General features: G+C 38.6%; 1 protein-coding gene across 1 annotated transcript in view; it reads left to right on the top strand.

The window, feature by feature from the left end:
* Positions 1-10555: 10555 nt before the first annotated feature.
* The window catches only part of CCDC192 (coiled-coil domain containing 192), a 219107-nt gene continuing 213755 nt past the window's right edge, over positions 10556-15907 (top strand). The window contains 3 exon segments of the mRNA XM_086705004.1: positions 10556-10591; positions 10593-10672; positions 15534-15585. Coding sequence (XP_086561130.1) covers positions 10556-10591; positions 10593-10672; positions 15534-15585 — 168 coding nt within the window.

Here is a 15907-nt window from a genome sequence, read left to right as displayed (position 1 = left end):
TTTCTCATTTTATGGCATTTTCCTCTTTTGTGGATATATTCTCTCTTGCAAAACAAATCATTTTGATAATGAAGGCTGAGCATTACATTAAAGAAATAGAATTTTTCAACTTTATTGAAACATAGAGTCTTTTGAAAATCTCATGATAGCTAGCTATGTGTCCTCTTTCCGACCCAAAGCACAAATCCTTATGTGCACAAAACTTTGTGTATAATTAAAGGGACACATGGACCTCCCCTAGCAAAGTTGAGATTTGTAATGAAATGAATAAACATTCAATATTGCAAATAAGTCAACCTTTAATTTTTCTGTTTTATAAACTCAAATTTTCAAATAGTGAATTTTAGTGAAGTACCTTATATACACTATCACTGTTTAACGGGGTCTGAAGCGAAGTTAATGTCACAATGTTTGCTAGATAAAATGATCTTAAACCCACGCTTATTATTCATGCTGTATGGAGCAGATTTTTATCCAGTGAATACTCACTGGTATACTGTCAGTGTTACTGTCCGGGGCTACGATTGAAACACACAAGTTGATTAATACTTTCTGTTAATGCGTTTTCTATGTAAAAAAGCGCAAAACACCGTGAAGTTTTTCTCTCAGAAGAGTTTTTGTTTAACTTTATATTTTCAGTAAGTATCTTCCAGAATTACAATAAGGTATTTATTCTCCTAGCATATCAGTATCTACTGGGAGTAATTGAACATATGGATCTTAAAATCAATCAGTAAGGTGACAAGTTTACCACTAAATACTTGGCTTCGCTCCTGGACTGGATATCATATTAAAGTTAATGTAATCTGGTGGTTCAATATTTGAAAATAACAAATGGTTAATAGACTCTAAAGACTTCCCTGCCAGCAAAATTTGATACTCCTGCTAATAAAAACAAATCACAATGATACCTTTGAATATATGTCCAAAGCTATGTTCTGCAAGACATAAAAAAAATCTTGAGGCGATAGAGTTTAGCTATTAGGCAACTTGAAAATTTTTATTTCTGAAATATTAAATTAGCCAGGGAAGTAATTTAAGGAGAGGTTCTCACCCTAGGATAACCTGAGTTATCGTCTCATTTGTGATTTTGATCTCCTCTACATCTCCAAACGTCAACTAATGGAGTCTGATTGTTAGCTTCATTAAAAAAAAAAAAATTTTTTTTTTTTTACATTTATTTCTTTTTGAGAGACAGAAAGAGACAGAGAGCAAGCAGGGGATGGGCAGAGACAGAAGGAGACACAGAATTCAAAGCAGGCTCCAGGCTCTGAGCTGTCAGCACAGAGCCCAACATGGGGCTGGAGCCCACAAACTGTGAGATCATGACCTGAGCTGAAGTCAGACGCTTAACCCACTGAGCCACCAAGGTGCCCCCATTTCTTTTTTCATAAGCGATAGGACTTAGATAATCCATATGATATTTACGGTGTTTTTGATTTTTTTGCTTTTAATGGCATTAGCTAAATCAAGAGGCAAATACAAGCAGTTCCGCAGCAGCAGAGAAATAACTCCACTGGCAGGAAGTTTGTTTGGTTGCTGACATTTTGCATCTGCCATGGTGAAATGACAGCAAGATCATTCAGGAAATTCGATACACCCGCAGAGAGCAGCCAAACATGACAGCTTATTTTGGGAACCATTCTATCATGAGGGTACTTTTGTTCTTGGAGTAGTCTCCAGAAAGCCTCCCTCTTATCAAACTGTGTTTTGATTAAAGGGACAGCTAATGTCTGCTACATAGAGAGGGGTCTTCAGTCAACAATGCTGTTTTATTACTGTCAATGTTTTCTATTGTAAAGAAGATACTTTACTGTTAAATATTTGATTTTTGTCTGTTTCCACCAGCACAGCTTGCAAGATGCTTCCTGGAAGGCTGGGCATAGTCAACTGATAAATTTTAAATAGTAAATCTTTGTAATAATGTATATGGCATTTTTATTTGTAAACAATATGCTTCTTTTATTTAAAAAGTTTATTTATTTATTTTGAGAGAGAAAGAGAGAGAGCATGAGCAGGTGAGGGGCATAGAGAGAAGGAGAGAGAATCCCAGGCAGGCTCTTCACTGTTAGCACAGAACTGGACATGGGCTCGAACTCAGGAACCGTGAGATCATGATCTGAGCCATGATCAAGAGTCTGGCGCTTAACCGACTGAGCCACCCAGGCTCCCCTACAATACGCTTCTGCAGAAGGATGCTTGGCAATATAACTGCTATTTCTCTACATATTTATTTGTGATCATTATACTTGTAGTATAGTTTGCCAAAATTTATTTAGTAACTACAATATAGAAATTAATTCAGAAGATACTGTGTTTTTACCAGAGCATTTACATGAAAGCAAATAATGTTAATTGTAGATAAAAATTAAGACTATGTGGCACCTAGGTGACTCAGTTGGTTAAGTGTCTGCCTTCAGCTCAGGTCTTGATCTCATGGTTTGTGAGTTTGAGCCTCACACCAAGCTCTCTGTTGTCTGTGCAGAGCCTGCTTCAGATCTTCTGTCCCCTTCTCTCTGTCCCCTCCCCAACTTGTGCGTGCACGCTCTCTCTCTCTAATAAATACCTAAATATTTTTTTAAAAAAGAATGCACTTGGGGCGCCTGGGTGGCGCAGTTGGTTAAGCGTCCGACTTCAGCCAGGTCACGATCTCACGGTCCGTGAGTTCGAGCCCCGCGTCAGGCTCTGGGCTGATGGCTCGGAGCCTGGAGCCTGTTTCAGATTCTGTGTCTCCCTCTCTCTCTGCCCCTTCCCCGTTCATGCTCTGTCTCTCTCTGTCCCAAAAATAAATAAAAACATTGAAAAAAAATTAAAAAAAAAAAGAATGCACTTAATTATGCTTTTCATCTTCACTTCTCTTAAATTACCTTCTCTTATTTATAATTTCTACCCAATCTTCAGATTTACTATTCACGTAAGTTCTTTTGCTAATGCAAGTCAGAATGGCCCAAATAATCCTTCAACATATTGAAGGTGGGTAGGTAGCTCTATCTTACCCACTTCTAAATTGCTGAATTGCTTTTAGATTTAGCAAGTATCTCACAAACCTTCTCATAGAATAATAAAATAATCATCAATGTCTTACAAGGACAAGCAATAATTCACTGGTTGAGATGTGTCTGGCAGACTGTGAGCTTTTTTTTCCCTGTGTGGTATAGGTTGAGTGCTCCTACTTAATGCTAAGAACAATGACAAAACTGATTTTTGTGAGTTGGACTATTTAAAAAATTCTTTTCTTGTTTCTGAACTGTCACACATTCAACATCTTGAGTTTCAAATTTTTTCTCTTCGGCTTAGATTGCAGTTAATAATTCTTTTCTTCCCCCAAATTAAAACCATAAATAAATTTCTCAAGACTTTTTAGTCATTCAGGATTACCTGAACTTTTGAAAATTTTCCCAAGTTGTCTATGAATCAAATACTGCCTGATGCTGACTAAAATGAGCAGATTCTAAGAGGAATCATTTCTCCACCACTGTCATAGACTTTGGGTCTAAAGTTCTCTCTTGTGTAGCAAAAGAGCGGGACTCAGGATGACAAACGAGAGATGGTTAATGTCTGGGAAAAGACAAGAGCTCCAAATAAGGGTACTTGCCCATTTTTGTTAGGATCAGAAGCCTTACAAACATGGCAATGGATATGCACAAAGAGACAATGAATCTGTGAACATTAACCTGTGGACATGAGGGAAAGACGGTCTTAAAGATATTCGGGGTTAGGGGTTTGGGTTAATACAGAACAAAATCCTGATGCTGGGCAGTCTGACAGAAGGTTGTTTAGAGAAGACATGAGGCACCACACCTGTTTATCTTAGCTAGCCTAGGGGATGAAACAGGTAGGGGAAGTAACCTCAGAGTTAACAAGGCACCTTTCTTTTGTTAATCATCCTAGCTCTGGGCTGCTTCACCTGCAACTCAGTGGTCTATAGCCCAATTTACCTGTTTACCTAATTTGGTCCTTTCTTCCTGTTGAAAGCAGCTTTCTGCTATAGTACTAAATTGGGGGTGATTCCACCCTGAATATCTAATCTTGTTTGTTTCACATACCTATGTATTGGGCAGCTTTGCGCCCTTATTTTGGGGCCTTTGCCCCTCCCTCTCTATTGTGGAGGCTCTGCACCTTTCTATTGTTGGTGCCTTTGCACCTCAGTGTTCTTGGGGTGCCAACCTTGTTTACCCAAACTCAGGTGTGAGCATCCTATGGCTTTGAATTTCTTCATGCCTTGTTAATCCATTGGTATAAACTCAGGGAATTTCTAAGCTTATTCCCCACACACCACACTGATGTCTCATGCTAATTCCTACTTCTAGGACAGCAAAATCTTCTGTCCCCTGCATTGAACAAGTACCAATGGAACTGACTGTCTTTCCTACCTGTCATTTGCAAGTTCACATCAAGTTCCAAAGTGCTGTCTTCTTAGTGAAGGACAATGATGAAGATATGACCTACGGGTTAAAGATGTGACTTGTTTGTCAAGTTCAGACTCTGGTATATGGAGTTAAGAACTCTTTCCTGTTATTCAGTGGCCTAGTATTAGCACTTTGGGAAAGGAAATAGGTGAACTTTTATCACACATCTGTTGTCTCCTGTCTTTATCCCAACTGAATCTTCTGACCTCTCCTTCAATGTTCTATGTACTTCAGAAAGGTTATAGAAACCTTTCAAAATCCTTGTCCATTTGTGCAAGCAACACACACACACACACACACCCAAACACACACACACACACACACACACACACACACACACAAATACATATTTAGTGCTGGGTGGAGAGCCTGGTGCAGAGGAAATACTCAAGTGAATGAATTCAGTGAATACTTGAAAAAATAAAGGAATAACTAATGAAATGAACTACACTGAAGTATGAAAGAATATGAAGGAAGATTTCAGTGACTTTTCAGGCTGATCAAGATGTTTTGATTTGTTATTGGTTTATGAAGGTAAACATGAATGTTCATCATTCTTTGGGATAGAGAGATTAAGACGGATGTCTCTTCTAAGTTAAATAAACACATTATTACATATAAAAATTTCAAAATAATTTCTAAGCCATAGCTACAAGGTGATTTGTAATTCTGTGAATGTACTTAGATTAGTGAGTACAAAGTATTTTAAATATAAATATATTCTAAAAATAAATTATATGTAAACCACCAGTTTGTATATAATTATATATAAATTATATATAAAAATTATATATATGTACATTATATATAAATCACCAGTTAATATATATATAAATTATATATAAATCACCAGTAGGTGATTGCTGCTAAACTTCATAGTTTTAAGACTGTGATTCTCCAATTATATTTCATATCAGAGTTTTAAGTATTTTCCTTACCTTTTCTTTAACATTTTGTTTCCCTTGCTGGTATATACTTTACCAAGAAATAGTAAAACTATACAGAAATAATGATCTTAAGTGTTATAATAGTAAATCAATCTTGCTGAATATTTTCCTAGTCTAGATCATATGAAAAACAATATGTGAAAAAGCACTTATATGGAAATACCCTATATTAGTAAGATGTGATTATTATTAATCCATCATAAAATAAGAAATACATATCTGAATTATATACCAATTATAGGCAAAGGTACACCTGCATTGAGTAGTGTTAGAGGTCCTCAAAAATCTACCACACTTCCCTACTATGTAGTACTCATGGAATCTGAAAGGCACTGATCCTACTCCCAGTTCTAAGGATGGGTTCTAAGAGATCTTTTTCCCACCGCGACAGTGCTTGGTTTGGGGGAGAACATAGAGTTTGTATTTAAGCTAATCAATATTTTCCCAGTGGCACCTGGGGAAAACAAACAAAACCCCCAAACATTTCCCCAGCCATAGTGATCCAGCTATTTCAAATTTCCCAGTGAGAACAAAACATTGGACTTTTGTCACCTCAGCAGTGGACACAAAGTCACCTCAAGTCCCAGTCACTACTGGAGGCCATTCTCTGCCCAAGAAGAAAACAAGCCCTCAGAAGAGGCCAAGGCAGTTAATAAAAGACTGGTGAGATGGAAACATACTGTGTGCTGATGACATCACTGATTGATCTTGAAGAACATTTAACCTCTGGACTTTCTAGTCACATGAGTGTGCAAATTCCCTTATGAGTTAACTCCTATGAGTTCCCTCTTCCGGTACATGTAGCTGAAAGTATCCTTCAGAGTACAATATCCACCAAAACATGGCTATCCATTTGACTGTGAGCCAGGAGAAAATCCTGATGAAGATGGCTTTTCTGATACAAGCCTTCTTAGGTTTCCCTACTGTCACCTTGTTTGCTTTTACTGACTCGTGACTAAATTTCTTATGGGAAGTATAAGAAAATTATTAACTAAAGAAAATATAATGTTTGGATACATTATATTTACTTTTAGTGCTAACAAATCTCTAAGAAATTTTAATACAGACACAAAGGCCATGGATTCTACAGAGCCTAAAATAGCAAAGCATGAGAAAAACATGAAGGATTGTAAGGAAAGCAATGAATGTAAGCAAAAGAATAAATGAGGATTGTGCTGTAAGTTAAACAATTGGGTTTCCTAGGTAAAAATCCAAAAAAAAAAAGAAAAGAAAAGAAAAATGTAAATGCAAAGATTAGGTTTTTATTGGTTGGAAGCAATAGAAGCCAATTCTGGCTAAGAAAAGAAAAAGGGAATTAATTGGTGTTTTACTAGGGCTCATGAAATCAGCCGAGGCTGCAGTTAGGGTTAGGAATGGGTAGCAATAAAGGGCCATTCCAGACACTAGGAAGCAGGACTCATAGTAAGGACAATCCAAGTCAGAATGTAGCTACTTAAGGGAGGTGACAAGATGGAGGTGGGTGGTGACCTGAATGAAAGTCATTTCAGCGGAGACTATGAACCTTTGGTTGGAGGACATTAGAAAGGGATAGAAAAATAAGTGACTGTTTTTGATGAATTTTTCTATGAAGGGAAGAACAGAAAGATATTAGATCAAGAGAGGTTTTCTTATTTTTTAATGTTACTACTTAGTAAATTTCTATGATGATGGGACTAAACCATTGGCTAGAACACTCTACCCTGCAAGTATCCCTAGGCTGGTTCCTTTTCCTCCTTTCTATCTCATTCTTACATTACTTCCTGCTCTTGGTCATATTTTCTTGTTTTATCTTCTCTACACTGCTTGTCCCTATCTGAAATATCTTCTTCATTTGTTTGGTTACCTTCACCAACTGAAATACGAAACTAAGAAGAACAGCAACTTTGTCTTTCTTAGTACTGTATCACCAGCATCTAGAAAAATGCCTGTCACAGAGCATACTCTCAGGACATCTTTGTGGGATAAATAAGTAAATGGATAACTAGAAATTCAGTGGTTTCTTTCATTCTGGTATCACCTGTTTGAGATTCAAAGTCTCAGGACCAAGTTGCCAAAGAGCCAATTGCAGACCCTTTGCCTGGACAGGGCCTGCCTTGTCTTGGGTTCTATACTGGGGGCTGATTGCCTGAATTTACTGTCTTTTTACAACTGAATGTGAGAGGAGAAACGCAATTCCACAGGGAAACCTGACACTATTTGGGATCCCCAAATGACAAATGCTTACTGCAGTACCTAACTGTAAGGAAGAAAAAGGAATGTTTACTTCCTGCCATAAAAAAAAAAAAGCCATAAATGAAAAGTTTACACTCCTACTCACCATTGAACAGCTTTCAAATTTATTCCTGTGTTTCCTGAGGAAAGACTTTAGGACCAACTGGTAGGTGAGTCTTTCCGTTCACACAGATAAACTTTCCCCTCCATTAAAACAGGTTGGACGCCTAGAGATAATTAGACCCACTGTGTCAAGCAATCAGCAAACAGTGAAGAGGTCACAAAAAACAATGACAAGAGAGCTGGATAATTCTTGAGAGAAACAAAGGAAAGCCTTTGCAATCAGTAGAAAGATGCTTTGGTTGTTCTGGTTCATGGATTGATGTGTACTTGTTTCTGTGATGTTCCTTTGGTTTCTGTCTCATCTTCTCCCTCTCCCCTTGTCCTCTCCTAACAAAGACACACCCAGACTCTCAGACATCAGCACAGTCACCTTGAGTCCAACACCCAAGGTGAAAGCTTAGTGAACCTCCCTGGGTCAGCTCTGTGAAAGCGGTCGTTTATCTCCACAGGATTGTATCACTGGAAGAGTAATAACGATGAGGTATTTCTGTTTGCTTTCCTTTGTTTATTCACTTGGATGCCTGGGATCTGTTCAGTCAGAAGAACCCTTTGGAAATCTAAGATCTGCTTCCTTTACTCTTTTCCCAATAGGACATTCATGCCTACTAGAACCATAACCTTGATAGAATGATCAGCTCCATGAGAACATGGACAGTATCAGTTTCATTTATGCCTAGCACCATTCCTAGCAGACAATGGGTTTTCAAAAAAAAATATGTGGCAAACAAGTGAATAAACAGTTAAAAGTGAGTGGACTGATGAAGGCCAAAGGGCTATATCCCCAGCAGGGACTGTAAAGACCTCCATGGTGGCTTTCTTTCCGCTCTACAGCTGCACCACTTCTGTATCACTATCTGTTCGAGCTCTTTCCTCATTGCTATGTTTCCTCTTCTGCCCTCCTTTTTGGTCTTACTGGCATTTACTCATCAAAGCTGTAGAAGGCTTCCTGATAAGCGGTAGCACAAGAACACATAAAGTATGTATAAGCATTAAGATGCCTTCTTGTTGTATGCGTATATATGATTTCTGATTCTAGGGAAAGATGCATTTTTGACGGATCACAAAGTGACTTTTAAAAAGGTCTGTAGTAGTCTTTAAGAGCCCTGAGGAGCTTCTAGTTTTTTTTAGTTTAAAATATTGTTGCTGGTGGGAGCGCGAATGATTTATATACATTTCTAGAAGTTTTGTGAAAACGCTCCTTTTTTTCCTTGAAACTAGAGGGCAAATCATGGTTTTTCTTAAAATTTAGTCCAGCTTTTAAAAATGAGACCATTTCAAGGACTTTCACACATAGGGACTTTTCCTTAACTTAATCATAAAAACCAGGATCATTTTGTTGTTGTTGATATTTAGCTTGTTCACAAGAATTCTGCAGACCGATATGTCTTCAATAAACCTGCTAAGTTCTTCACCACCTCCTTCAGAAATCCTTCTCTGATAATATTCATTTACGGAGGATTAACAGTGGAAAAGTCACTTTGTTTTTCAAGGACTTTTCGAAAGACTGTTTTTGTACCAGCCGTATCTCCCCACCTCTCTTTTTGATCAGTGAGATGTAAGATAAGATTAATAACCATTATAAATAATTAGTGCTTACACTGCCTTTCACCAGCCATTACTGAGATGACCTTCTTTTCATAAATTGGTATGAACCAACTACATGTTGAACATCTGCACATTCCTCTAAAGTGCACTTAAATATAATCCACCTCGTGGTTTTTTTTTTAATAAGATAGGCTAAGGGAACATAACAGGATATTAGAGTTGGAAGGGATGACAGAAACAACTCAAGTAAGTCCTCTGTAAATAAAAACCCCAAGGTGTAAAGAGAAAGGTAAGATTTTTCTATATTCCACAGAGGCTATACACTGCATACAAAGCCAATACCCAATCTTTGTATTTCCACACCTACCTAGTTAGTGGTGATTTTTCCACCCAGAGCACCCATAGCTCCATAGTTTATAATTTTGCTCATAGTTACACTTTTTATCTAGTTAAGTCCAACTATCTTCACTACTATTGCAGTTACTTGATCTAATTTGCTCTATCTCTAGAAACAAATTCTGTGATTGGACAAACTGCAGTCTGTTATTTTGAGATGGGCTGTGTGATGAGGTTTGGGTAAGCCTAGGACATAAGGGATCCAAACCCCGGAGTGATTCTGATCATTAGACTGCCGAAGTCCTACATGTACTTCCTGCCAGAGCAGTAAGAGGAGTTAAGTAAGAATACGGGCTAACCAGGGTCCACAAACACATCCAGGGAGAGATGTGACAACTGTCTGGGAGAAAATGGCTCTTGCCTTTAGACGAGCAAAGGAAAGAAGGAGCAGTGGTGCAGATGAGCTATGACAGTGAGCAGAATGCCAACTAAGCAGGCGCAATTTACCACCTCTGCAATCCTGCATCAGGAAAGAAGCCTTAGTTAGGATGTGGCCAGGTGGGATCTTCTGTCTGGGGTCTATGGGTCCCAGGTAAAGAATATCATCACAAGCTGGGGGTAGTCTGTGCCAAACTACTGCTAGACTGTAAACCCATCCGTTTCTGTGCATGCACCCCTCTTAGACAAGCAGTGTGACCGTCAGCACTGATTCTAGATGCAAACAGGCCATGGCTTGAGCACAAAACCACTGCTTCTGGCCCACTTTGAATGCGTTTTCCAGAAATGATGAATATGTGGTGATTCCTCATGAATACTCATGCCTGGATCTGATTTGTGAAATGTTGTGAGGGGTTACTGTGGCTTTGTAATTGAGTTTTTTTTTTTTTTTTTCCCTTTGGGAAGTTAACTGTTCTTCCCGCAGCCATTGTGGTTGCCTAGCAACAGGAAACAGTAGAGCAGTAACAGGGATTCTGAAACTAAGGCATGGAGATAGTTGATGTCTGTCCCATGGACAGGGTATCCCAGTGGCCCTGACGAGATGGGAGAATGTTACAGCAAGAAATCTGTGGCCCCAGGGTATGAAACCCCAGGGAGAAGCAGGTGAGTTCTCAGCTCCTTCTGTCCCAAAGAATTCTTGGAAATTTCTAGATAGAGTGGACTTTACTAAGTGCTTCAAAGGAAACCTTTCTTTAAAGCCTGAGGAAAAATATCAAACAGTCTTTTCACCTGTTCCAGGGAAATGACCCCTTTCTTTGAGCGGTGCTTTCATAGGGCAGGGTCTGACACACAATAGGTGTTCAATAAATATTTGTTGAATGAATAAAATGTCCCTTACTTGCTCTTCTCAGAATCACATACTCACCCCAACCATTTTATTGGCATTGAAGGGGAAGGCTGAGAACCACTGTAATGAAATGTCACCTTCACTGCTCCCTTGCCAGGAGATATCCACAAAAGAAGCTAGGTCATTCCAAGGCTCCTCAAATAAAAACCCAAACCAACTCTGGCTACACATATGGAAGTAAAATTTACTTTTATAACTGATCTACAGTTAATCACTGGAAAATCTGCATGTTGGGACATTACTCATTTTCCCTTCAAATATAGAAATACCTTGTCAATTAGCATTTTCTTTTAAGCCTAGCATAGGAGATGACCACGCCTCCTCTGTAGAAAGAGGTGGACTGTGGAGGATGGTGTCTTGTGATATGTACACACGTAACTGTAGTACTGCTTAGGCTTTAAAACGTATTTTTATTGCATGAAAGGTGTGGGTCTTGTTTTTATTTGTTTTTAACCTTGGGTCTATGGACCACAGATGCTGTGGGATATTCACAAATCCCCCCAAACTTTATGTGAAATGTTTTTTCTAGGTGCAGAAGTTCTGTGACCTTCAAAAGATGAACAATCTTTGGGAGGAGGGAGTCTTTTGTCTGCTAAAGAAAATGAAATTTATCAAACACCTATGTTCTTTTAATTTCCCTGAACACAGCACCTAAAGAGATAATATGTCAATGTGCTGACAATAGGAGAGGTGAACATAATGTTACCAACTGAAGAGAAAATGCCCTGTGATTAACAACTTTGAAATGAACAGCCAAGTGTACAACCAGCAGGGAAACCAAGTGAAAAGCAGGACTTTGCTCTCACTGCAAATTATCATTGGTGTTTTTGTTCTCCTGGTATATGGAACTGAGTGTTCTGTGCAAGTAGAGAGCAGGGCTTTGATGTAGGACACAGCTGAGGACATGCTACCTTGGTTAACCCTTAGATGGGTTCAGTCCAGCTTCTTCACTTCTAAGCAGGAGCAAAATGGTCACATGTGCCTGGTCGTCTGCCCTACTTCTCTCTCCCCTCTTCTTCTCAGGCCCTTGGGGGAAATCCTGTCTATAGTTTATAGACATCAAATGGGAATTTGCTCCTCTGCTTGTCTGAGAAAAGAAGGTTAGGCCTTGGATGCAATTAACCCAGGGACTAAAAAAAGGCATTTTCCCAGGAAATTCTTCCCCATAAGATTCAGCTGCTCAATAGCTGTTTCCAAACCAGTTTTATCAACATCTGTTCATCACACGGACGAAGTGGTAACTGATCACTACTCCAACACAAACAAACAAACAGTGTACGAAGTTTGGACAACAGATAGATATTTCACTTAAAGGAAGGAAATACTTAACTTCTTATCAATTACTAAGAAAAAAAATTACTGTAAAGCCGAAATGTCATATTAATACTCCCTGCTGATAGAAATTTAAAGAATTTTCTCAGTTTTTCCATGAACCCTGAAGTAAAACAAAACCAGTGCAATAAAAACAAGCTTCATAAATACATTTGTTAATTCTAATTTGTTTTCTCTCAAGGCTAATAGGCTTTCTAAAGCTTTTTTCTCCTGAATTATGTTATAAACATGACTTGTGCTGTGTATGCCGAGTAGCTATGGTTACTCTGAGGCCATGACTCATGACCTTTAAATATTATTGTCAGGCAGCCAAAGCTCCTTCACTTTTAAATCAGTAGTTTTGCTTCAGGCATTATTAAAAGAAGGTGGTTTCAGTTGAACATTTGTTGTACATCTGAAGATGCACTTAAGGGTACTGTACCCACAATGTTTTGTTTGTTTGTTTGTTTGTTTGTTTTTGTTTTCGTTTTTATTTTTTTGGCTTCATTCAGTGACCAACTATTAATTTCTTGCTTGGTATATCATTGGGTGAATGAAAAATAAACAAGGATATTCCTTGTCCTCTAGGAGATGTCACTGAGATGTACAAAAACATAGGTAGACAAATAATCATTTACATGATTAAATGGCATCAGGGTTTGAAGAGACAGATATCCAAATACTGCTTGTGGACACAGGGGCAAGAAACAGTTTTGATTGGTAGGATCAAAGAAGCGTCAGGAAGAGCCAGAATTTGAGTCATGGAATGAAGAATAGGTAAGATTTTCACAAACAGAGAAGAGAGTAAGAGCATTCTTGTCTGAGGAAACAACCAACGAAAAGGATAAACATATATTCTGGAAGTATTGAGGAGTACAGTTTGATGAAAGTGGCATTTTTGCAAGATCCACTGATAGATGATAAAATTAGATGGTAAGAGGGGGCAGTTTATTAAGGTCCTTCAAAACTACTTGTTGGTTTGCCCGGCAATATGATGGCAAAACTTTGTTTTCCATTTCGTGATAAAGAGATACTGTCAAGTACAAAGCACCAAAATACTGGTTTTTGCTGATTTGATATGATGTGAGAAGAGCAATTACATCTCTCAAAACCCCAGTGTGTCCTTCCACTGAGTGGGAATCTAATTAACTTTGCTCAATTGTCACTGATTACTTTGCGAACATTTTAAATGGTTTTATATGGTTTTGAAAAGTGAGAGACGTGCACAATAACATGGAAAAATTTAACACATTCGCGAGGGAGATAGTAGGACAGAAAATAATAAAAGTACCCTAGGATTTTAGAGTAAGGCTTATTGGTTGACAGCAGAAGAACAAGACTTATTAAGATTAGATATTTACTAAATAATCCATGGATTCATTCACTCATAAATAAATATTTATGGACCATTCTAGTCTTCTTCAAGATGCTAGAGAAAGGGTAACAAACTAGAAAAAAATTCTCTATCTTCAAGAACTGTACTTTCAAGTGGGAGGAGGCACAATAAATATAATAAACAAACAAGTTCCACAGGATGCTAGAAGGTGGTAAGTACAGCAAAGAAAAATTAAACAAGGTGATGAGGATGGAGAGAAGGTGGAGAGGTCAATTTTAAAGGAGGCACATATGGGAGGCCTCAGCGAGAAAGCATATTTGCACAAAGACAAGAAGGGAGTGGAAAAGAGCCAAGCAGGCAAGTATGGAGTACGTGTTCCTGGCAGAAGGACTTGAAATGGGAGCCTAGATGAGAAGGTTGAGGAACAGCAAGGAAGCCAGCATGACTGACTGAGGAGAGTATCAGATGAATTCAGAGAGGCAAAGGTGGACTTGTATGGGAAGGGGAAGGAGGGAGTAGGAAGTCCTACAGTACATGGGAAGGGTGGTTTGGTGAGACCTGTAGGGCCTCATACGCCATTGTACAGGTTTTGGCTTTTATTCTGAGTGAAATGAGATCCCGTACTTTGAGCAGAGGAGTGAAATGATGTTCGTTATTGTAGGTGTACTGAAAATAGAATGTAGACAGTACCATCTTGGAGGTTCATGCAATAATCCAGGCAAGAGCTGACAGTAGCTTGAGGCTTGAACTAGGGTGTTAAGAGAAGATGGTAAGAGTTGGTCGGATACTGGATATAGTTTGATTGTAGAGCCAAGAGTGTGCTGTTAAAATTGCTTATGGGATCTGACACAGAAAGAGAGTCAAGGTGTCAGCCTGAGCAAGTGGAAGGATATTGTCATCATCAACTAAGATGGGGAAGAGTGTGAGCAGAAGATTGGGGGTAAGAATTAGGAGGTAGGTTAGAAAATGTTGAAACTTGAGATATCTATTAGGCATCCAGTGGAGATGTCAAGAAGGCAATTGCACGAATGAATCTGGAATTCGAGGGAGAAGTGTGGAAATGTGTCCTTGGCAGTGATCGGCATATTGATGAACTTAAAGCCATGAGGATGGGTGACATCGACAATGGAGCAGATATGGGTAGAGGAGAGAGGAAGCCTGGGAGCATGCCAAAAGTGAGAGCTCAGAGAGAGACAAAGAACCATTGAAGCAAACTGAGAAGGAGCAGCAAGTGGGACAGGAAGAAAACCTGGGACCTTAGGAAGCCAAGTGAAAAGAGCATGTCAAGGAGGAAGTGATGAATCATGTCAAAAGCTGTCATGTAATGTGAAATGTGACAAATGATCATAGCAGTAACAGCGATGTGGAGATCGCTGATGAACTAAGTGCAATTTATATGGGTGGTACTTAGGAGAATGTGAATGGAGCTGCAAGGAGGGAAGGAATTACAGACAATGAGGCTATAGCTTCGTTATAAAGGGGGTCAGAGTAATCAAGCAGAAAGAAAAGGGTTAAGAGACCTCAAGATGCAATAAATAACAGCATGTTTGTAAACTTCTGGAAATGATCCCAGAAAGAGAGATTGATTGAGGAACAGTGTAGGAGACAAAGAATTCCCCAAGTCTGCTGTTTCCACAGGACGGTACGCTTTCTTCCACTTTTTCTTTTTCTTTTTTTAGTTGAAAGAAGAGATTTTGCAGGTTTTCAGAACAGACTGTACTGTTCAGACTGCTTATTCTCAAGAGAACCTTTAAAGGCTATTTTATCTTCTTTGAGTGAAGTTTACATTCCATAGTTTTGATTTCCTTTAGAAATGTTCAGAAATTGACATTTGGAGGAAATACTTTAGAACAATTATCTTCAATGTCACAGTGTAGGGATCTATTTGATGTGGGGTGTGTATGTGTGTGTACAACTGTGTGCACTTCTGAAATAAAATTTTGGAATTCTAAACTCTTATTTTATTTCAGCACCACATCTGCAAGTTCAGAGTCAAATACACAACAAAGACACAGGACACTGGTAAGAAATGAAGTTTGCAGAAATTCTTTCTTGTTTCTTTGTTTTAAGCATTACAGTTAACAAAACTTTAACTTCCCTAATGAATGTTGAGATTTTCCTGACATAGTTTTGTTTTCACATTTCATTAGTAAAGATCTTAAAAACAAAACATGGAGTGTTCTTTATCTTGTAGAATGAGGCAAAGTGGGTAGAGTGCCAGCTAAGTGATATTACTGGGCAGTAGGGAAGTTAGGTGAGCAATGGTGTGGCCCCCCAATATCATGAACATCGTGGTTACCTCAAAGTATTCGCTTATACAGGAGGAAATTCTGGTATTCAAAAA

Source organism: Puma concolor, chromosome A1 (genome assembly GCF_028749965.1).
Source record: "Puma concolor isolate L17-30 chromosome A1, mPumCon1.1.hap2, whole genome shotgun sequence".
Lineage (NCBI taxonomy): Eukaryota > Metazoa > Chordata > Mammalia > Carnivora > Felidae > Puma > Puma concolor.
The sequence above is the reverse complement of the archived record's forward strand: the minus strand, read 5'-3'. Positions and strand labels throughout refer to the sequence as shown.